The sequence below is a fragment of the Gadus morhua genome, chromosome 15 (genome assembly GCF_902167405.1).
Source record: "Gadus morhua chromosome 15, gadMor3.0, whole genome shotgun sequence".
Classification (NCBI taxonomy): domain Eukaryota; kingdom Metazoa; phylum Chordata; class Actinopteri; order Gadiformes; family Gadidae; genus Gadus; species Gadus morhua.
In genome coordinates, this window is record NC_044062.1 from 25,565,219 (window position 1) to 25,588,087 (window position 22,869).

Here is a 22,869-nt window from a genome sequence, read left to right on the forward strand (position 1 = left end):
ATTACAGTTCAACTATTGAGATGTGTATGTATATATTGAGATGTGTATATTTTTACTGCTATAGAAATATATAGCTTTTTTTGGTAATGTTGATTTGTGAAATAAATGTGTATTGCCAATTGCACTGTTCAAGGTTTCTTAATGCACATACTTGAAAAGGAACTATTAAACTATGAAAAACACACTGACTGCCAGTTTCTCACTATTTGATGTATGCTCTTTCTCTTAATGATGGTCAATACGTAGTAACTAAAGAAGCACTATTTCGATAGTTTATAGATCTTCTCAGTATTTTCAAAGTGCACGGGCTGTGCAAGAAAAGTGAGCGTTTATCATAGACCCATGCACATGTATGACGATTTAACTAGCGAGATTCAAAGTAACGTAGAGGCAAATCTTTTTCACACACTTCACGTAGAGCATAAACCCTTGAATACTCCATGAAATTGGTTGCGAAATGTAAAAGGTTATCGTGATTTTTATCCAGATAAACCGCAGCTCCTGGCAACTTGCGCTGGTTTGACACGTCTGACAGACCTCTGGCTTCCGAGAGCTCCCGTAACAATATGGCGGCGACGCGTTTCGCCGAGGCAACGGGCTGAAGCAGTGGAGGCGTGGGCGATGAGCAGTGGAGAATGAAGGAGCCTGTCCAGCTGGAGCTCTCTGCGTAGCTTACATTCAGAGTCTACCTATATGATGTCTATGGGTGAAACGCCGAGATCGAGCACGCATCAAGAACACTTCCGGGTTTTACGACAGTACTCGCTTGATGCGTACCAGAGCCCGTCTACGAAGAGCCTGGGCACCCCCTATACGCCCCATTGTACCGATTTTGGTTGTAGTTCCATGAGACATCCACTGGGGGTGATCGCGGGCGAGTCCAGATTGAATGGGAGTCTATGGGGCTAAACGGCTAATTATGCCTCTTTCACCTGCTTGTCGTTGAAATATCGCAAATTTTATTGTAGATTCCGCAAGTTCAATATAGATTATGGTTCAAAAGTCAAATGAGTGAGTACTTATGTCCTTTTGATTTCTTACAGTTGGGGCCGTTGTTGGCCATACACACTAGCATTCTGCTAATGAATGCTGATTGGTCAGGGACGGACTTGCGACTGATTACGACCAGAGACCCCTTTGACGGCATCTGAAGCTGAAGAGCATTCAGAAAGGTGTTAACTCAATTTTTGCGTACTGTATTTATATTTTCCTGCAGGCCATTTTATTTTTTTAGATAGTATGTATGGTGAAAGTACATGGGCATAAACGGCATTTCTTCCATTTCTTGTGTTCAACGTTCAATGTGTTATATACATGGTAGGTACGGTATGACCACCTTAGATAATACATTCAATATCTCGCTCAATATCATTTAATCTGTCATTGTCTATTTTTCGAAAATAAAGATAGTTTAAAAAAGAAATGCCTCGTAAATGTGCAATGATAAACTGCACTTACAGTGGAAACGGATTGTCCGTCTTTTCGTTTCCCAAGGACAGAAAAAGGTAACGTTCTTGCTTGCTCCTGTATGAATGGTCCTAGGCTACCTGAGGCTTCACCTGGTAAGGAAAGTTGCGCTGGAGCCCGGGTAATATCGCACATGGCTTATTCAAGTTGCGCGCTAGACATTCTCTAAAGTGTCGAGTCGAGACTCAAGCACTTAACTTACCTTAACCGATTGTTCGATACAAATGGTTAGTTAACGATTTAACAACATCAACATCTGCTATTACAGACGTTATTTTTTTGTAGGACTTGGGCTAATGACCTTGCACAGAGGGAAAACCATCTACACCACTTGTCATTGGTTTCTATGCATTCACTGATCTTTACAGATGGGTTTGTTTTAAGCCATTGAATATAATTGCTCTGCCATGCAACACATTATAAGCTACACATGTTTGTTAAATGAGAAATATGGTCTGGGTCACATTGAAACAGTAACAGTTGTATAACAGTAATTATACAAACATTATACCAACATTGCAAAAGGCAAGTTTATTCAAACATCACACTAACAAGAACACAATAAGAACAGTAACTAATAAAAAAAAAGAGAAATGATTTAACAACACTGAACATACTGAACAGAGGCAGGAGAAAAGGACAGAGGAAGAAGACTTGTCCGTTGTCACAGCATCAAGGTCCGACTGTAGAGATCAAGAAAGGAAGAGGCATGAGGAGAACAACAGAACACTGCTCTCTAGCAGATTGTTTACTGATGTAAACTAAATTGATGCAGTCTTAAAATGATGATTCTAATCCAGGTTTCTATTTTAGGAGAAATAAATGGCTCATAATCGTTACTAAAAAAAAAAGCTTTATCATCGGCACTAGTGAGGATTAGAAAAAACACTCTCTGTAAGTAACATACATATGTAAAACATTCACGCATTTCTTTTTTTTACATTAGCTCACTAAAACTCTGTAACTAGGGTATTAAGCAAAAAAAAAGCCTTACCTCCAACAGCTGGTGTTATCTTTGCGGGAAAAGGGAAGTGCTTTAGAAACTGCCGTAAAGCAGTACCTCTGACAGTATTACAGTGTGTGACGTCATCGCATGTTTTTAACGCCTTTTTAGAACAGATACGTGACCTTAAAAAATGCAATATTCAGCTGAGTTTATTATCTTAGCCCCACCCTTTGATAGCAACTTTCAAATTACTTGACAAAAATTACATCGTGAGAAAAGTGGATTCTGAGGATAAAACCCCGTTGGCTCCCATTCATTCTGGACTCGCCTACGAGCGCCCCGCGTGGTCAAAGATTATTACTGCAACCAGTCCAGAAAACCGGAACTAACCCGCGAGTGCCAGTTCTCCTCATATTAGACATTCTCTGTGCGTACCTCGAATTTGAACAGTGCTCGGGCAACGACTGATGACGTTTCACGAGTCCACGAGCACACGAGCACGCACAAGTACGCAAATTGAGAAACGGCCTCTGTCTCTCTCTCAAATTCAAATTCAAAAAAAGCTTTATTGGCATGACTATTGTGGTAAACCAAACAGTGTTGCCAAAGCATTACAGTGTCACAAATATTATGTATAATAACAAAAGAGAACGTCAGAGCAATATGTACATATAACAACCTACAACAATATAACATGAATGTAAAGAGAAGCTACATTATACACATTACAGGTTACGAATAATCATTAAAATAAAACAAAACTAGAACTGCAAGCAGTTATGCAGGGGTCCAAGAAGTGTGCATTTCGCCGGCACAACGCGACAAGAAATGTGCGTTTCGCCGGCACAACGCGAAGCATGTGTTCAAAACGCTACCCTGAACCTGTGGATACAAAGGATTTGACTGTGGTAGGAGTAGCGAGAAGTCAGTGTAGCGTTTTCGCGGCAAAATTTTGTAGAAGATATACAATTTCCTCGTTTATTGCGCCCCCTAATGGCGAAATTTTCCGAAATTTTTATCGAACGACATGAAGGTTAGCACCAACATGTGTGTAAAACTTGGAGTCGATCCGATGTGTAATTTAGAATTTTTCGGGATTTTGGATATTCCACGTCTAATTTAGCTAATAAACCAATATTCAAAACGCTACCGTTTCGTCGTCAAAGGTCGCATCAAAAAAGTGTTTCCTGCATTCTTTGCGCGTGCGTCTGAAGATGCCGTGTGCAAAGTTTGGTGTTGATTGGTCAAAAAATGTGGGAGGAGTAGGGAAAAAGCATTTTTGCGGTTTTCGCGATTTTGCGAAAAAAAATTATAGACGCAAATGGGCGTGGCCTATGCCAAAAGATGCAGCAGACTCCAGTGAATCTGTGCGTACAAGTTTTTGAATGTGGGAGATTCGGTGTGGGAGTTATAGCCCCAAACGCGTCTGTCCTTGGTATAGCGCCACCTAGTGGCCGGCGCGTCTGGATTTGGTTATCTGAGTAGCGGTGCCGGACCTGGATCTAGTCATGCAATTGGCGCGTGTGCACCATTTACGGTTTGGGCTGTAGTCCCACAAGTACGGGGGGAAGAATAATAATAATAATAATAATAATAATAATAATAGGAAAAATCCTTACAAAAACAATAGGGATCCAACCTGTTGGCTTGGACCCCTAACAAGAAGTGTGCATTTCGCCGGCACAACGCGACAAGAAATGTGCGTTTCGCCGGCACAACGCGAAGCATGTGTTCAAAACGCTACCCTGAACCTGTGGATACAAAGGATTTGACTGTGGTAGGAGTAGCGAGAAGTCAGTGACGCGTTTTCGCGGCGAAATTTTGTAGAAGATATACAATTTCCTCGTTTATTGCGCCCCCTAATGGCGAAATCTTCCGAATTTTTTATCGAATGACATTAAGGCTAGCCCCGACATGTGTGTAAAATGTGGACTCGATCCGATGTCTAATTTTTATTTATTTTTTATTTTTGATTTTCCACGTCAAATTTAGCTAATAAACCAATATTCAAAACGCTACCGTTTCGTCGTCGAAAGTCGGATCAAAAACCTGTCTGAGGGTTTCTTTGCGTGTGCGTCTGAAGATGCCGTGTGCAAAGTTTGGTGTTGATTGGTCGAGAAATGTGGGAGGAGTAGCGAAAAAACAGTTTTGCGGTTTTCGCGATTTTGCGAAAAAAAATTCTAGACGCAAATGGGCGTGGCCTATGCCAAAAGATGCAGCAGACTCCAGTGAATCTGTGTGTACAAGGTTTTGAATGTGGGAGGTTCAGTGTGGGAGTTATAGCCCCAAACGCGTATTCCTTGGTATAGCGCCACCTAGTGACCGGCGTGTCTGGATTTTGTCGTCTGCATAGTCCGAAGAGATCTGGATCTAGTCATGCAATTGGCGTGTCGGCACCATTTACGGTTTGGGCTGTGGTCCCACTTTTAGGGAGGTAAGTATAATAGGAAAAATCCTTACAAAAACAATAGGGATCCAACCTGTTGGCTTGGACCCCTAATAAAACAGGCCTGGTGTAGAATGTCTTTCTCTCATGTTGTGTGGCAAGCTGAAATAAACGGCGACGACGAAGCTCTCTTTTCTCTCTCCCATTTATATTTTTAGTTGGTTGCCGAATTTGCTAAAATATATTTTGCGGACATTTTTGAATTTGGGGCAGTGTATGAGAAAGTGCTGCTCGGTCTCTACAGCAGCTTCTTCACACTCTCTCTCTCTCTGTCTCTGTCTCTCTCTCTCTCTCTCTCTCTCTCTCTCTCTCTCTCTCTCTCTCTCCGTCTCTCTCTCTCTCCCTCTGTCTCTGTCACTCTTGTCTCTCCAACCTGAAGTAAGAGGGAGTCAAGGCTTTCTGCTGTCATCTTATGCCAAGTGTGCTGTGTGTGTTTTATGCATACAAGTGTGTGTGTGTGTGTGTGTGCATGTGTAAGTGTGTGTGTGTGTGTGTGTGTATGTGCGTGCATGTGTGTGTGTGTGTGTGTGTGTGTGTGTGTGTGTGTGTGTGCCGATGCCAGAGGGAGAGGAAGTGAGAGAGAGAGTCTGAGTGTGACAGCATGAAAAGCTTAAAATCTCCAAACCAATTAGAAATGTGAGCTGTGGATTTGAGCCAGTCAAATACCCAACACTGGTTTGATTAGCTAGATTAATACCTCCCCAAATCGTACATTTTCACTCTGTCCTTCTTAATGTCTTTCTATGTTTAACCAAGCACTCTTGCCCCGTCTCAACCCTTCTTTAATCATCTGACATTTTATCAGATCTAAATCTGCTTCATTTATCAAGTATGCATTTGAGTCCAGTTTCCTCTAACTATACATACATTAACATTTAAAAATAGCAACAAAAAAGTAATATGAATCCATGAAATTATTTGTTAATTAGAGTTCTTCCAAATGTTGACAGACAGACAGAGAGGCGGTGCACGGCGATGTTTTCTCCCCACCTGTCTGTGACTCCACTGAGAAGTACGGCTGTCCCTGCAGGATGCTGTACACCAATCTGGCGCTGTTGCCATAGGTGGGGTCATCAGCGTCCGTGGCAGTCACCTGCATCACCGACGTTCCTGCGAGACACACACACACACACACACACACACACACACACACACACACACACACACACACACACACACACACACACACACACACACACACACACACACACACACACACTGTGAATGCTGAGAATGTGAATGCTGCGAATGCTTTAATGATTTTGGATGGACTCTTCCCAGGTCAAAATTCAAATTCAAATTCAAAAAAACTTTATTTGTCCCCAGGGGGCAATTGAGGGCACATAGCAGCAGCATTACAACGGACAGGGCCATGTCCAAACAAAAAACAAACAAAAACAAAAACAAAAACACAGCATTGCTACCTGGCAGACAATACACACAAGCACAGGTGTCTACAAATACACACATTTATATAAATATGCATAAAATATGCAAAGTGCATGTTAATAAATGGAGAACTGACTCTTAAAAGTGTAAAATGTGTCAAATATGACATAAATATAAAGTGCAATCAGTTAATAAATACCATGCTGGTTATAATACATTTGAGATGAATTGAGGCGAGGTATTTATGTTGTAACAGTCACATGGTCAATAACAGGTCAATGCTGATGTTGCTACAATAGGCCTTTATCAGAGAGCTGTAGTACAAAGGTGTAGCTCATAATGCTACACCTACACCTATATAATGCTATGCAATTATTAACAGCACAAGTTCATTTTGGTCCCAGGATTACACCTTCTAAAGAAGGTCTCTCAAAAAGATACAAACTTGCAGGGAGAGGTGATGAAAAGTCTGGTGCAGCTCTCGTTTTAAACCCAATGCCATCATCCCGCAGCTACTGACTTCCCCCTTAGTATCAGATTTAATTTAAAACTACTTAGACTGCTCTCAGCATGGCTGCCATTTTATATCTGTATTTCTAAAGACTTAGGTTTAACAGGATTGGTCTTTCACATGTCTTACATTTCTGAGTTCCTGATGATCTAACTGAAAGGATCTCAGGTTAGTCAGATTACAGTTTTCTTAAGCACTCTGGTTCTGTGGTTTGGGATGATGTTACCATGGTGGCAATTAACTGTTCCCCTGCGACCTCTACATTTCACCAGCATACAAGATAGCTGCCTAAAAGCCCAAACGTGTAAACCGATCAATATATGGAAGAGGACATTTGATATAATCCTCTTTTTGTGACAGAGAGTGAGACAATGAGAGAACGAGATAGAGATGTCTTGTCAATCTACCTTTCATAGTGGAGTCTTTACGTTCTGGGTTTGATACCTAACCCGTACATAGTGGAGTTTTTACTTTCTGGGTTTGATACCTATCCCGTACATAGTGGAGTCTTTACGTTCTGCGATTGATACCTAAGGGATATCTGTAGCCATCAGTTAAATACCTAACCTATTCATGAGCCAACTTAAGTACTAAACAGAACACATTCACATTTATTTTATTAATCTAGCGTTCTTTATATAGCAGTACAGTCCTGCGCTTCATGTCAGACTTCTCGTGGTTGAATTTCACTATTTATTAATAATGCATGTAACAGGCTTCCGTGGAATAACACTCTGTTCCTTCCGCTTTGTTAGCAGAATACAATTATTCTTCCTACAAATGACCTATAAGAAAACTAATTATTTCCATTGAATTGCCAGCAGGGATTCGAAGTGAGTTTCATACATGCCATACAAACTACTTTATGATGCATGTTTTCTTTTCTATAATGTGATCTAGGGCTGCAACTAACGATTCATATCAATCATATTACTGAGCGGACCTGAACACATCACATTTGACACTGTTTGCTACTTTTTTTAAGCTAACTAGATCTATATCCTGCCGATTTGAACATGGATTTAAAAACTGGATTACTATTTTTAACTGACGTGACTTTCTACACCGTCCGGTTGTGTGATTACTACCACTGCTTTGACAGCCCGTCTGCACACCGTCTGCAGCAGCAGCATCTGACAGGGTTTTTGGTTGGACTAGACGGATACTGAGTTGAAGGTACCCAAAGACAGTTAAGGTACAACACTCTTATTTAAGCCTACAGTCCAGTGTTAAGATATTACCAAAATACAAGCTGTGGTCGCTCACACTAAAGCTCGCTGTGGGCGTGCGTGAACCATGAACCAACCTGACAGCGGCAGGCTGTAAACAGTGCCGCGCCTACGAGTGACGCATTAATCGCGCTACTCAACGAATCAATTACCAAATTCGTTGCCAACGCTTTTAGTAATCGATTTTTATCGATTTTATCGATTCGCTGTTGCAACCCTAATCCTATCCATTATTTACATTTACCTTTACATTTAGGGCTTGTAGCAGACACTTTTATCCAAAGCAACTTACAATAATTACATTTGTCAAAAGAAAGAGAAACAACAATATATCGCTATCGGTACAGTAAGGACGTAAGTGAGTTCAAAGCACTAACAATCGCTAGGTGAACCAATTCCCTGTATACAACAAAGATAGCTAGGAGAAGATAGGCATATACACAATGCTAACTACTATTTTTAAGGGCCAGGACATACAACAAAATAAGTGCGTACATTAAATGTCAGGAAGTACAACTTCCAATAAGTGCATACATTAAGTGCCAGGATGTACAAACATACAATAAGTGTGTAACAACTTCACTGGCTCCCAGTACTCTACCGCATCCAATACAAAACCCTCCTCCTCACTTACAAAGCTCTCCACAACCTAGCCCCCAGTTACCTCTGCGACCTCCTCCAAGAATACACTCCCTCCCGCTCCCTCCGCTCAACCTCTGCTGGACTATTATGTATCCCCACATCACGACTCATTACAATGGGTGCCCGGTCATTCAGCTGTTCAGCACCCAGTCTCTGGAACTCCCTCCCCCCACACATAAAACAGTCAGACACCATGACCTTCAAGTCCCAACTCAAAACTCACCTGTTCAAACTCGCACACAACGTCCGATCACTGTCTTGATTGTTTGTTTGTTTTGTCTTTTTTTTGTTTTATTTATTTATTTATTTATTATTATTATTTTTCCACAATGTCTTGTTTTTAAACGATTTATGATAACTTTACGCTCTGTAAGGTGACCTTGGGTGTCTTGAAAGGCGCCCTTTAAATTAAATGTATTATTATTATTATTATTTTTATTACATTAAGTGTCAGGATGTACAAACACACAAAAGGTAAATGAGAGGGGTGGGTGTTTTAGGATAGCAAGGGATGAAGGGGTGGTGGGGGGTAAGGGGTGATGGCTATTTCAACTTAGCGAAGAAATCGATAAAGAAAATAAATAACACAATATAAAAGCTTTGAACGAATCAGAAAATATATTATGAGAAATGATTAAAGATCAGATATAAAAAAAGATTGATGTAATTCATGCCATTAATCTGACATTAACCCCCACTCACCCACGTTGGACATCTCGGGCACCCTGGCGAAGTAGGGCCTGTGCAGGAACTCCGGGGGGTTGTCGTTGATGTCCTGCACCTTAACGATGAACTCAGAAGGCGGCTCCAGCGGCTTGTTGGTATCCCGGTCCACGGCCTGGGCGGTCAGCGTGTACTGGGCCTGCTCCTCCCGGTCCAACGTCTTGGTGGCGTGGATGTTGCCTGTCTTGTCGTCGATGACGAAGATGGTTCCGGCGCCCTCCCCCGACAGGATGTACTTGCACCTGCCCTTCCCCGAGTCCACGTCCGAGTGAAGCTGAAGATACAGAGGCATTTTGACTGTCTTAAAAATAATCATATTACTTTACCTTATTCAACTTTTTGTGCATAGGCAATGTGGCTGGAGCTTTCCATGCCAATAAAGAGCCCCATGAGAGTTGGTTCTTGGGAAAGACGTTGGACAAGAGGAGAAAGAATTTATCTAGTAGAATCCTTCCAGGTCATTGCTCGCTTTTTACTATAGCATCCATGCCGTGACAGCTGATATGCTGAAGGTTGAAATCTCCCCCTCTGCCCTCTCAGCTAAGAGCTTCCCGGACAGGGTTGTGTTGAAATGTATATGAGGCTAAATGCTCCAAAAATATGCATTGGCTCCATTGCTGCAGAGCGATAATATTGCATTGGGTTCCGTTCGGTTGTCAGTATTTTGCAATGTTTTTGTTGTTAGATTGAATACAGAGTGACAGTAAAATAAATTACGGCATTAAATATCTAGTTGCCATCCTTGGAAAGCCTGTTAGCGATGAAATATAATGTTTTGTAGACATCATTTGTGGTTTGCTATGAGAGGTTGAACCCCGGCACCATGAGTGATGCTCTGGTTTGTTTTGGTCAACACAACCAATCATTTCAAACCTTCATGTTGCCTCTCCCCATATCTCTATCTCTCTCTCTCTGGCTATGGCTCTCTCACTGTGTGTGTGTCTCTCTCTTTTTCTGGCTCAGTCTCTCTGTCTCGCTGTGTCTCTCTCTCTGTCTCTCTCACTGTGTGTCTCTCTGTCTGTCTCTGTCTCTGTCTCTTTCACTGTGTCTCTATCTCTCTCTCTGGCTTGGTTTCTCTGTTTGTCTCTGACTCGCTCTCTGTCTCTCTATGTCTCTCTATCTCTTGGGCTCTCTCTCTGTCTCTGCCTATCTCTCCTTTCTTCCTTCCTCTCCTTCTTTCCAAACCCTCCCTTGTTTTCAGACAAAATATCACACTCACACTTTCTGTCTATCTCTCTTGCTCTGTGTCTCTCTCTCTCTCTCTCTCTCTCTCTCTCTCTCTCTCTCTCTCTCTCTCTCTCTCTCTCTCTCTCTCTCTCCTTGTTCTAAAGTAATGAGGTATCACCCGGCTGATTCCCTCTGCTGGAGGAGAATGAGGCCTCACATGCCCCTTTCACACCGCCGCAAAATCGGGGCCGGTTCCGGGCCAGTTCGGAGCTAGGGCCAGGGCTTTGGTTTCACACCGCCAAAGAACCGGCTCCGGCCCCTAAAAACCGGTTCAACTCTGGCCCCACTTTAGAGCTGGGCTAGAACTAGAACCGCTTTTACGCCGGGGGCAGGGGGCGGAGTTATCCGTACCTTCATAAACAGGAAGACCAACGAAGACCGGCATTTTTTAAAACACCGAAGTAAACAATGGACGTGAATCCGTGTATGGTTCTTTTTTGTTTTTTTTCTGATTTTGTTTTAAATCGGAATATTCAAAGAACGAACCATACACGGATTGAATCGAAGACGAAATTGTTGTTGTGTTTGAAACTGGCGCGAGGGTTCTTCTGCGCGCCTATTGTGTGGTGGTTCAACGCGTCAACGCGCCAACGCAGCTAGATGAGTCCATGTCCATGCAAGTGAACGGAGCGTTCCCTCTTCGTCATAACTATCAAACCAAACATCCTTCACATTCACCGAGCGAACATTATGAAAGTAAAATGCACATTTCTCGCTAAAAATGTTTCCATAAACGCATTTGATGGCGTAACTATGTTACTATTTCCACCCAGAATAAAGAAAGATGTCGGCCGTATGCTTCTGTCCAAGCTCGCTAGCCGAGACGTTTGCAGTGACGTCATGACGTTGCTCACGCCGGCTCCATGGCTGGCTCTGGCCGGTGTGAAACCAACCGGTTCTTAACTGGGGTAAGGCTGGAACCAGTTTGGAACTGGCCCTAGCACCAGCCCGGAACTGGCTCTCGGTTCTTTTTGGTGTGAAAGCGGCAACACTGACTACATCGAGAACTACATGGATTAAAAATCAGATTGGGTAAAAATCAACACACATACACACGCACTTACACAAACGCCCACACAGACACACACACACACACACACACACAGCTGATAGACGTACTCTGCCCACGAGCACGGGGTCGGGTCCGGTGTACTCCTCGATGACGAAGAACTGGTTCCAGACCCAGCCTCTCTTGGAGCGGTGCAGCACCTGGCCCTCCTTCCCGGCCCGCTCCCGGTGTCTGTGGAGGGACGGATGACCTGCAAGAACAGCAGGACTGTCAGTACCAGCAGGACTGTCAGTACCAGCAGTACCAGCAGGACGATCTGTACCAGGAGGATCCTCAGTACCAGGACTTGCATCAACATCTGCTTCATTCAGCACCAGCAAGACCATCAGTACAAGGATTCACATCAACATCTGGTCATCAGTAACAGGACTCACATCAACATACAATGAAGTTCTGGTTCATTACCGTTTTTGCTCTTTTTCTTTGTTACCATTGTGAAATAGTTAACGGGAGCAATACACGATATTACAATTAATAATTCACATTTTTTGACATTTAAATGTATCACAGAATGTCGCAATTCCAGTCTTTTTGACACCTAAACCGAAATTATATTCTGTATTCAACAGCAAACAACTTCACCCCCTCCCATCCTCCATGAGTGGGAGATAAGGGGAAAGAGCTGTGTTGCAGTCTGTAGCATTAAACCAGACATGCTGTGTGAGTTGGAGTTTTAAAAAAAGTGCTGAATACTGATTGGTCGACGTCCTGCTGAGTCATCCAGCTGACAATGGACAGGTGATGCCAGAATGGGCCAGATTAGGCAGGAAATCTGGGCCAATCTGGCAAAACTAGACCTTGACAATAGGTCACCATGGAGCCTTGCTGCAACCGTTCAGTAGACTGATGGGTCTTTGGGATGAGGTCTGGGCAGATTGACTGTGTGTGATTATATGTTTAACGGTCGTCTCCTGGGTGTTCAGGGTCTGGACCTACCCGCCGTGTGTCTGTGCTTGTGTCCTCTCCTCTCCACATGGCCGTCCACACTCCTAGCCCCCGCCGCGCCGCAGTAGAGCATGGACACGCCAACTAACACCAGCACAGCTCTCACCAGCCGCAGGTCCGTCTCCTCTCGTCCGGTCGGCATGGTTACCGTCCTGTCACCAGCCTCCGTACCGTACAGTCGCTCCTACTCCCTGACCTCTCAGTCACTGGCCCGTTGACGACTCTTCTCTGTCTCTACTCTGCGGTGGGGTTAGCGGGGTGAGGGCAGCGGTCTCCACTCATCCCCAGGTTCCGCTTCTGCTTCAAAGCCTGAACAAGAAGAAAGATAACTGTTAGTAAAACCCCCACAGTGTAAGAGCCTTATTTAGTCAATATCTAGTTTGCATGTTTATAATTATTGTTTTTTTATTATATATGATTATTATGAAGATTTCATATTAGCATGGACCAATAAGGCTTCCGTAGAGCCATGACGTCAGCAGTGTTGACTGCACATCCACGGATGTGTTTCATCCGTGGGAAACACAGAGCTAGAAGACTATGTAGCAACACAGTTTATTGACCCTTATGATGCCTTTGTTTGTATTGTTCCCTTTTTACAAGTAAAAGATCAAACTAACTCAGAAGACATGTCATTTATTGAGACAAGCATATTGCTCCTTTAGTCTTACCGAGTGTTGTGTTGAAAATTGGAAAGACAACGCTACACACAGAACAGGACACGTGTCCAGTTTTTGAACAACTGCTTAAAGACAACCGAGGAGGGTTTTAAATGTCATGTTGATTCGATCACTTCACTAATTGACCAGAGCCACAGAGAGAAAGAGACGTGAACTTAATTAGGTCTGATTTAATTGCACGGGAATGGAGCCGGTCGGTGGGGCCGTACACCGATTTTGACGTCAAAAACACAATTAGACACTTGTGTGTCACAAAGTGATTCTCTCCTCCAATTAAGGATCAGCATTCTGAAGATTAGCAAGGAAATAATGTTTACAATTATTGGTTACAGAGTGGGGTCTTGTTTATTATCAGTACTATTCAGCCTGGGAATTGGTCATGTATATTATGAATCCTGTGGTAACAGAGGTTATAAAGGTCACCGTACAGTTGACTTTGAGGGTGATTTTGTTTATTTACAACATGTTGTGGCTGTGATTACAGTGTGTTAAACATCAAGGTATATGTGTTGGTTCATGTGGTTAAACTATTGAATAAAGGCGTCTATAATGAGGAGTTTGACTCGCTCCACTCAGATAAGCCCAAATCCCTCAAGGCTCATGACCTGCCAACCAGGAAGTGATGACAGTTAATCCCATACTGTTTGATCATCTGGCTTATTATGACATGTGGTTGGGTGTGTAGGTGTTGGTTTGTTTTGTTTTGTTTTATTTGTGTGTGTGTGTGTGTGTGTGTGTGTGTGTGTGTGTGTGTGTGTGTGTGTGTGTGTGTGTGTGTGTGTGTGTGTGTGTACACCGTTTTACTTGAGGTGTAAGCTTTTCATACATAGACGCATACTTATATGTCAGTCCATCTTAACTGTTTATACATTTTTACTGTTAAAATATTTAATAACAAAGTCAAAAATCCAATATCTTAATAACTGTTACTGTTGTTAGGTGAGTGCTGCGTGCAGCGCTCAACTATTGTTCTTCATAAGTTTTATTCTTTCTTTCTTTCTTTCTTTCTTTCTTTCTTTCTTTCTTTCTTTCTTTCTTTCTTTCTTTCTTTCTTTCTTTCTTTCTTATTCTCTACAAACTTTGGGACCTATGTCCTTCCATTTTTCACCTAGAAAGTCCATTCAAATTGTAAAATATTCAGAGAAGCTTGGAATCGCACGCTTCTTTTCAGATTTTAAAATATTTTATACTTTTTAAGATATTCTACTTTTAAAATATTATCTTTTTGACACACAATGACAGAGAGGAGTAATGGCTCCTCTGGGCTAGGATGCCTTTTGCCAGACAGCTTCCTGTGTATGGATGCATGACTCAAGTGTCAGATTAGAATAGTGAGTGTTTCTTTGTGTGTGTTTCTATGTGTGTGTTTCTACGTGTGTGTCCCTGACCACACTGTCCCTAAGTCTGAAGCTCTGTTTTCCTCTAGTCAAGTGTTGGAGTGTGATTAACTGGCTAATATTAGAGAGTTTTTTTGAGCCAGTGACTGAGGGGTGTGTAAGTGTCTGCATGTGTGTATGCGTGTGTGTTTGTCTATTTGGGTGTGTGTGTGTGTTTGTATGTGTGTATGCTTATGAGTGTGATTGTTGATTTGTGTCAGTTGGTTGTTTATGTGTGTGTGTATGTTTGGGAAATGGAATGTGTGTGTGTGTGTGTGTGTGTGTGTGTGTGTGTGTGTGTGTGTGTGTGTGTGTGTGTGTGTGTGTGTGTGTGTGTGTGTGTGTAAACGTGTTTACGCATTTGTCGGTATGCACGTGAGCATGTGTTTGTGTGTGTATGTGCATGAATGTGTGTGCATGCATGTTGTTGAGTAGAATGCAAGAGATTCGTTATTCTCCAATCCATAATGTGAGCATCCAAGGTACCCTTGAGTAAGCTCTAATTTAACTGAGCAACACGCAATTACCAATGCCTTCAATTAACACTGAATATTATAAGACTTTTCTGAAGGGGTTGGAACAATAAAGGAACAATAAAGTAAAAAAAAGCTTTATTGTCATGAGCAACAAAAATGTACTTTGCCAAAGCGGGTGAACAATAAAGAAGTCAAAATTGAAAACGCTAAATACAAAATATCTATGCATGTCACAGTTTGCACTATTAAATTCTCTCCTTCCTCTATCTATCTATCTATCTATCTATCTATCTATCTATCTATCTATCTATCTATCTATCTATCTCTCTCTCTCTCTCTCTCTCTCTCTCTCTCTCTCTCTCTCTCTCTCTCTCTCTCTCTCTCTCTCTCTCTCTCTCTCTCTCTCTCTCTCTCTCTCTTAATTTGTATTATTCCCTTTATCTCTGAGAGACTCAGTCTAACATCATCTCACGGTTCCTCTTTATATTAGCACATGAAAGATCCATGAATGACTGGATAGATTCATCAATGTTGCGTTGTCTAGGGTTGGATGGATAAACTTTGGATTGCTTGATGATGGATAAATTGTTGAGGGTTGGTTAGATATAAAAAGAGAGCGAGAGAGAGAGAGAGAGAGAGAGAGAGAGAGAGAGAGAGAGAGAGAGAGAGAGAGAGAGAGAGAGAGAGAGAGAGAGAGAGAGAGAGAGAGAGAGAGAGAGAGAGAGAGAGAGAGAGAGAGAGAGAGAGAGATAGATAGATAGATAGATAGATAGATAGATAGATAGATAGATAGATAGATAGATAGATGATACAAATATATGATGTAAGGGTGATAGATACATACATTCAGGCAGGATGGGTAGACTCTGAATGGATGATGGATAGATGTTGGATGGCTGGATGATAGATTAAGTCTGATCGATTATTGATGGATAGACAGCTCTCTGACTCACAATTTAGAGGCTGTGGTCTTATGCTCCCTGAGCAGGGCGGGCATGGAGGTCATGTTCTGTCAGGGTCAGGCTTGAAGCAGCATTTTGGTGACACAGCACAATTTGTGGCCACTCACCTTCATCCTAAATAACAGATTGAATTACCCGCTGAAATACGAGCTGCAGTGCAAAACACTGCATCATCCCCCTGCTGTCATCTGACCACGAAAAAACCTCCTGCTGACAAAGTCAGAGTGGCTCATCCCGTCCCCGAGCACCCACAGAACCTCCAGCCTCCCTGAGCACCCACAGAACCTCCAGCCTCCCTGAGCACCCACAGAACCTTCAGCCTCCCTGAGCTCCCACAGAACCTCCAGCCTCCCTGAGCTCCCACAGAACCTTCAGCCTCCCTGAGCTCCCACAGAACCTCCAGCCTCCCTGAGCACCCTTAGAACCTTCAGCCTCCCTGAGCTCCCACAGAACCTCCAGCCTCGCTGAGCACCCTTAGAACCTTCACCCCACAGAACCTCCTGCCCACAGAACCTCCAGTCCACTGAGCACCAAAATAACCTCCACCCCCCAGAACCTTCAGCCCATAGAACCTCCACCCCACATAACCTCCATCCCCCTTGAGCACCCCACAGAACCTCCACCCCACCGAACATCCAGCACCACTGAGCACCCAACAGAACATCCAGCCTCCCTGAGCACCCCAGGAACCTCCAGCCTCCCTGAGCACCTAACAGAACCTCCACCCCATATAACCTCCAGCCTCCTGAGTGTCACCTTCTGCTGCCTCCCCCTTCTCTCCACTGGTGCCCACCTCCTCCCCCTGCTCCCAACTCCTCTCAGTCCCATAAGGCAGGTGACGGAAGGAAGGCAGAAGTTCTCAGATGATAACAGATAAAGTATGATGGAGGGAGTGAGAGAGACACCGGGTGGACAGACAGACAGACAGAGACAGAGGGAGAGTGAGTGTATTAAAGCGTAGGGGTGTCTTGTTTCATTGGTGGGCTCGCTGCGGTCTGTTAAAAGCTTACAAAATCAGAACCTGGCTGAAAACAGAAACCAGCATTCTGCTCACACCACGAAACCCAAAGCTGAATCGCCTTTCAATTAGAGGACTAACAGCACTGTGTGTGTGCGTGTGTGTGTGTGTGTGTGTGTGTGTGTGTGTGTGTGTGTGTGTGTGTGTGTGTGTGTGTGTGTGTGTGTGTGTGTGTCTTTGTTTGTGTTTATGTATCAGCGTTTGTGTGTGTGTGTGTGTGTGTGTGTGTGTGTGTGTGTGTGTGTGTGTGTGTGTGTGTGTGTGTGTGTGTGTATGTGTTTGAGAGAGAAGGCTGTTAATGTTCCTCAGCACTGTGGGGCATAAGTCTTAATGAGAATAGAAAAACGCCCCCCACACACACACTCATCATATGTAAACCATAACAATGATAATACATTTAATTTAGAACATGTGCATAGCGCCCAGTTATAAAGTGTATGCCAGTTTGAACAGATGAGTTTTGTGTGGGGAGGGCGTTCCAGAGCCTGGGCACCCATGCTACTAAGGTGTGATGTGGGGATGGTTTGTGGTACAGCAGAGGTTGAGCGGAGGGAGCGGGAGGGAGTGTATTCGTGAAAGAGGTCGCAGAGGTAAGTGGGGGCTAGGTTGTTTAGAGCTTTGTAGGTGAGGAGGAGGTTTTTGTAGTGGATGCGGTATTGTACAGGGAGCCAGTGAAGTTGGATAAGAACAGGGGTGATATGGTCAGCTGATTTGGTGTGGGTGATGATCCGGGCGGCCGAGTTCTGAATGATTTGCAGTCTGTTGATGAGTTTGGGAGACCGGTGAGGAGGGCTTGGCCAACACATTCTCACTCCAAGAGCGTCGATTTTTGACGAACGGTCAGTGACTTTGGCTTCAGCTTCTGACGCAAAAGGGTACCCCTGTGCTTCTTTTTTCGACGCATGGGGTTTTCAACTCGTTACAATGTAGGCCTCCCTCCACGGCAATATATGAAGCTATAAGCATTCATCGCATTGGCTAACAGGGGACCCAATGGCTGCACATAGAGACCCTATGAGCATTCATCTAATTTGCTAACGGAGGACCTTGTGCTTCTTTTTTCGACGCAGGGGGTTTTCCACTCATTACAATGTAATTCCTCCACTGCAATATATGAAGCTATGAGCATTCATCCCATTGGCTAACGGAAGTCCCAATGGCTGCACATTAACGGCGATTTTACAGTGAAATCTGTGACATTACTCAACACAACTACACCAACGTGTCCTTGTTAATTACACAACATGTATGGGTTAAGGCTATGGACATCAGTTGTCCTGTTTTGTGCTTTGATTGAGAGAAACATACATTTTTTTGATCAGTGTTAGGTAGCTGAGGTCGTTGCTATAGAGACCACGTCCGTCCGCCTTTTTTGACAACTGACAGAGCAACCCAATCTCATCAAAATTACGTTCCCAGAGAACTATTCGGCATTCTCAATTACGTTTGTCTGAAAAACGTATTTTGTCCGTGATTACGTTTTATTGAACATATCGCAAATACGAATTTGTTCTCAGCCTATTTTTTGCCATTTATTTACCGTGTTACTATGGCAGAATAAAGAATAAATTCATGCATTATCATTCAACTTGAACATGTGTTTTTACATCGTACCGTATTGGTCCGAATATAAGACCTTTTTTCCCCTCGAAATAGGTCCGAAAAAGTCGGGTTGTCTTATATTCGGGGTCTAGTATTCAGAGCGCAGTTTCTCTTCTTCGCCTCTCCATTTAAATGTCAATACACATTCGCGGCCGCAGGTGGCGCAAGGAATTGGTTCCGGGAAGAAGTAGTCCAGCGTCCTTAACAACCAGACTGTTACCGGTGTTTAAAGACAGGCATTTAGAGACAAGTGGCTCAAAAGTGGGTCAGGTCAATCAACACCAGCGGAGGAGCTATGATGCCAATTTTTAAATAATGGTCGTCAATAAGGCAGAGTCAAATAACAACTGCCAAGCTGCCAAGAAGTTCGGGGTCACGGAGTGTAACGTAAGAAGATGGCGAGCACCAAAACAACGTCTCAAAGATGCCAACAGTCAGCGCAAATCCTACCGTGGTCCTCAAAGTGGTCGTTTCAGTGAGGTTGACCGGAGAGTTTTTGAATACGTCAGAGAAAACGCGCTTTGGGAGGAGCCGCTCGAAGCGGAGCAGCTGGGGAGCGATGACTGCGAGAGCGAACACAGCGGGGTAGAGGACGTGTGTGAGGGATAGAGAGACATCGGAGGAGAAATTTGGCGAATTTTAGTTAAGATTAGTTAAATATGTGGCCTGTATTTTCTCTGTTATTTAAAAATATTCACAATGTTGCTTGATTATTGCTTGATATTCATTTTGAATCATACTGTACATATTTTGCCTTGAAAGTGCCGTGGCCTTTACTGGCATTATTATTATTGTCATTGATATAACAAGTGTTTAATTCACTGTGTTTTTAATATTGTTATTAAGAAAAAAAAAATGAAGTTCTTTGTTCTGCAAATGTGGTCTGCAAATCTTTTTTTCTAAATGTTTGTGTTGAAAAACGGGGGTTGTCTTATAATCAGGGTCGTCTTATATTCGGACCAATACGGTATGTTGGCCAACCCGGAAGTGAGCGTCGCCCTGGGTTCCCTTGACAACAAGCCAACGGGTTTTTCCATTGGATTTTGGATGATTGCAGACAATTTAGCATTTTTGAAGAACCTCCTCAAAAACTGAAAATAAATAAATAAATAAAAATATCGGTACTCCAAATATCGAAATGTGAACCAATGCATTCTGAATGGGAGTGTTTCTCTGATTTTTCCGTGCTACACAGAACGAAATGTAAACCCATGCAAATAAAGGCTCCATGGTTATAATAATTTAAATATAATTAATCTCCTGAGTGTGTAAGGTATGTATTCTATTTTTTTCCAATGGGGCTGCGGTCACGGTCATGGTTGCTATGGTGGTTGCTATCGACCGCCCCCTCTAATCCTTACATTAGAAAAAAACCACGCAGCAAAGGAGCTGACGTCAATTGTGTTGTTTTTGTCGTAAACTAGTGTCCGATGGTTAAAAAATAGACAGATATTCCCAGGTATCCTTAAAAGGCACGTTGGATGTTTTTATTTTCTGCAGTTTAGACTTCGCCTATCACCTATTTTTGAAAGCAAAACACCAAGCTCATTGATTTAACGAGGCAGGGTTATCTCATCTCATCGTCATCCGCTTATCTGGGGTCGGGTCGCGGGGGGAGCAGCTCAAGCAGGGGCCCCCAGACTTCCCTTTCCCGGGCCACATTGCCCAGCTCTGACGGGGGGATCCTGAGGCGTTCCCAGGCCAGTGTTGAGATATAATCTGTCCACCTAGTCCTGGGTCTTCCCCGAGGTCTCCTCCCCACTGGAACACTGGCTGAAACACCTCCCAAGGGAGGCGCCCAGTGGGCATCCTTGCCAGATGCCCGAACCACCTCAGCTGACTCCTTTCTAAGTAAAGGAGCAGCGGCTCTAATCCGAGTTCCTCACGGATGGCTGAGCTTCTCACCCTATCCCTAAGGGAGACGCCAGCCACCCTTCTGAGAAAACTCATCTCCGCCGCTTGTACCAACGATCTCGTCCTTTCGGTCATCGCCCAACCCTCATGACCAGAGGTGAGGATAGGAACGAAGATCGACCGGTAGATCGAGAGCTTTGCCTTGCGGCTCAACTCTCTTTTCGTAACAACGGTGCGGTAAAGCGAACGCAATAACGCCCCCGCTGCTCCGATTCTCCGGCCAATCTCACGCTCCATAGTACCCTCACTCGCAAACAAGACCCTGAGGTACTTGAACACCTTCACTTGGGCTAAGGACTCATTTCCTACCCGGAGTAAGCAATCCACCGGTTTCCTGCTAAGAGTCATGGCCTCAGATTTAGCGGTGCTGATCTTCATCCCAGCCGCTTCACACTCGGCCGCCAGCCGATCCAGTGAGTGCTGAAGGTCACAGGCCGATGATCCAATGAGGACCAAATCATCTGCAAAAAGCAGTGACGAGATCCTCAGACCACCGAACTGCAACCCCTCCCCACCACGACTACGCCTCGATATCCTGTCCATGTATATCACAAACAGGATTGGTGACAAGGCGCAGCCCTGGCGGAGACCAGCACCCACTGAGAACGAAACTGACTGGCTGCTGAGGACACGAACACAGCTCTCGCTTTGGGAGTACAGAGATTGGATGGCCCTGAGGAGAGACCCCCTTACCCCATACTCCCGCAGCACCTCCCACAGTTTCTCCCGGGGGACCCGGTCATACGCCTTCTCCAGATCCACAAAACACATGTAGACCAGATGGGCATACTCCCAGGCCCCCTCCAGGATCCTTGCGAGAGTGAAGAGCTGGTCCGTAGTTCCACATCCGGGGCGAAAACCGCATTGTTCCTCTTCAATCTGAGGTTCGACGATCGGCCGAACCCTCCTTTCCAGCACCTTGGAGTAGACTTTACCAGGGAGGCTGGGAAGTGTGATACCCCGGTAATTGGCACACACTCTCTGGTCCCCCTTTTTGAACAGGGGAACCACCACCCCGGTTTGCCACTCCTTTGGCACTGTACCCGACTCCCACGCGATGTTGAATAGGCGTGTCAACCATGACAGCCCCTCAACACCCAGAGCCTTTAGCATTTCTGGCCGGATCTCATCAATCCCTGGGGCTTTGCCACTGTGGAGATGTTTGACTACCTCAGTGACCTCCACCAGGGAAATTGACGACGAAACACCATCAACCTCGAGCTCTGCCTCCAACATAGAGGGCGTGTTATTCGGATTCAGGAGTTCCTCAAAGTGTTCCTTCCAACGACAACCTCCTCAGTTGAGGTCAACAGAGTCCCATCCTTACTGTACACAGCTTGGATGGTTCCCTGTTTCCCCCTCCTGAGGTGCCGGATAGTCTTCCAGAAACACTTTGGTGCCGACCAAAAGTCCTTCTCCATGGCCTCTCCGAATTTCTCTCACACCCGCTGCTTAGCCTCCGACACGGCAGCAGCTGCAGTCCTTCGAGCCTGTCGGTACCCTGCAACCGAGTCAGGAGACCCCCAGGATATCATATCCCGGAAGGCCTCCTTTTTCAATCGGACGGCTTCCCTGACCACCGGTGTCCACCACGGTGTCCGAGGGTTACCACCCCTTGAGGAGCCTAAGACCCTGAGGCCACAGCTAGTCACCGCAGCTTCAGCAATGGAGGCTTTGAACACCGCCCACTCCAGCTCAATGCCCCCAACCTCCACAGGAATGCCAGAAAAACTCCGCCGGAGGTGTGAGTTGAAGATACCTAGGACGGGGGCTTCCTCCAGACGTTCCCAATTCACCCGCACTACTCGTTTGGGCTTACCAGGTCTATCCGGAAATTTTCCCCATTCCCTGATCCAACTCACCACCGGTGGTCGGTTGACAGTTCCGCCCCTCTCTTAACCCGAGTGTCCAAAACATGCGGCCTCAGATCAGATGACACGATCACGAAATCGATCATCGATCTTCGGCCTAGGGTACTCTGGTACCTGGTACACTTATGAGCACCCTTATGTTCGAACATGGTGTTCGTTATGGATAATCCATGACTAGCACAGAAGTCCAATAACAAACGACCGCTCGGGTTTAGATCAGGGAGGCCGTTCCTCCCCACCACGCCTCTCCAGGTGTCTCCATCGTTGCCCACGTGGGCGTTGAGTCTCCCAGCAGAACTACGGAGTCCCCTACTGGAGCCCCATACAGGACTCCATTCAGGGTTATTTGAAAAAATAACCCTTCCTGCCCTCGGGG

At 44.5% G+C, this 22,869-nt stretch overlaps 1 protein-coding gene across 3 annotated transcripts in view; it reads right to left on the reverse strand.

The window, feature by feature from the left end:
• cdh11 (cadherin 11, type 2, OB-cadherin (osteoblast)) overlaps positions 1–22,869 on the reverse strand; it is a 148,398-nt gene that overhangs the window by 57,531 nt on the left and 67,998 nt on the right. For all 3 annotated transcript variants that reach the window (XM_030379208.1, XM_030379206.1, XM_030379207.1), the window contains exons 2-5: positions 12,586–12,903; positions 11,700–11,839; positions 9,333–9,627; positions 5,850–5,969 (exon numbers count right to left, since the gene is read on the reverse strand). In XM_030379208.1, the coding sequence (XP_030235068.1) occupies positions 5,850–5,969; positions 9,333–9,627; positions 11,700–11,839; positions 12,586–12,736 (706 nt within the window). In that variant the 5' untranslated portion in view covers positions 12,737–12,903. The remainder of the gene's footprint in view (positions 1–5,849; positions 5,970–9,332; positions 9,628–11,699; positions 11,840–12,585; positions 12,904–22,869) is intronic.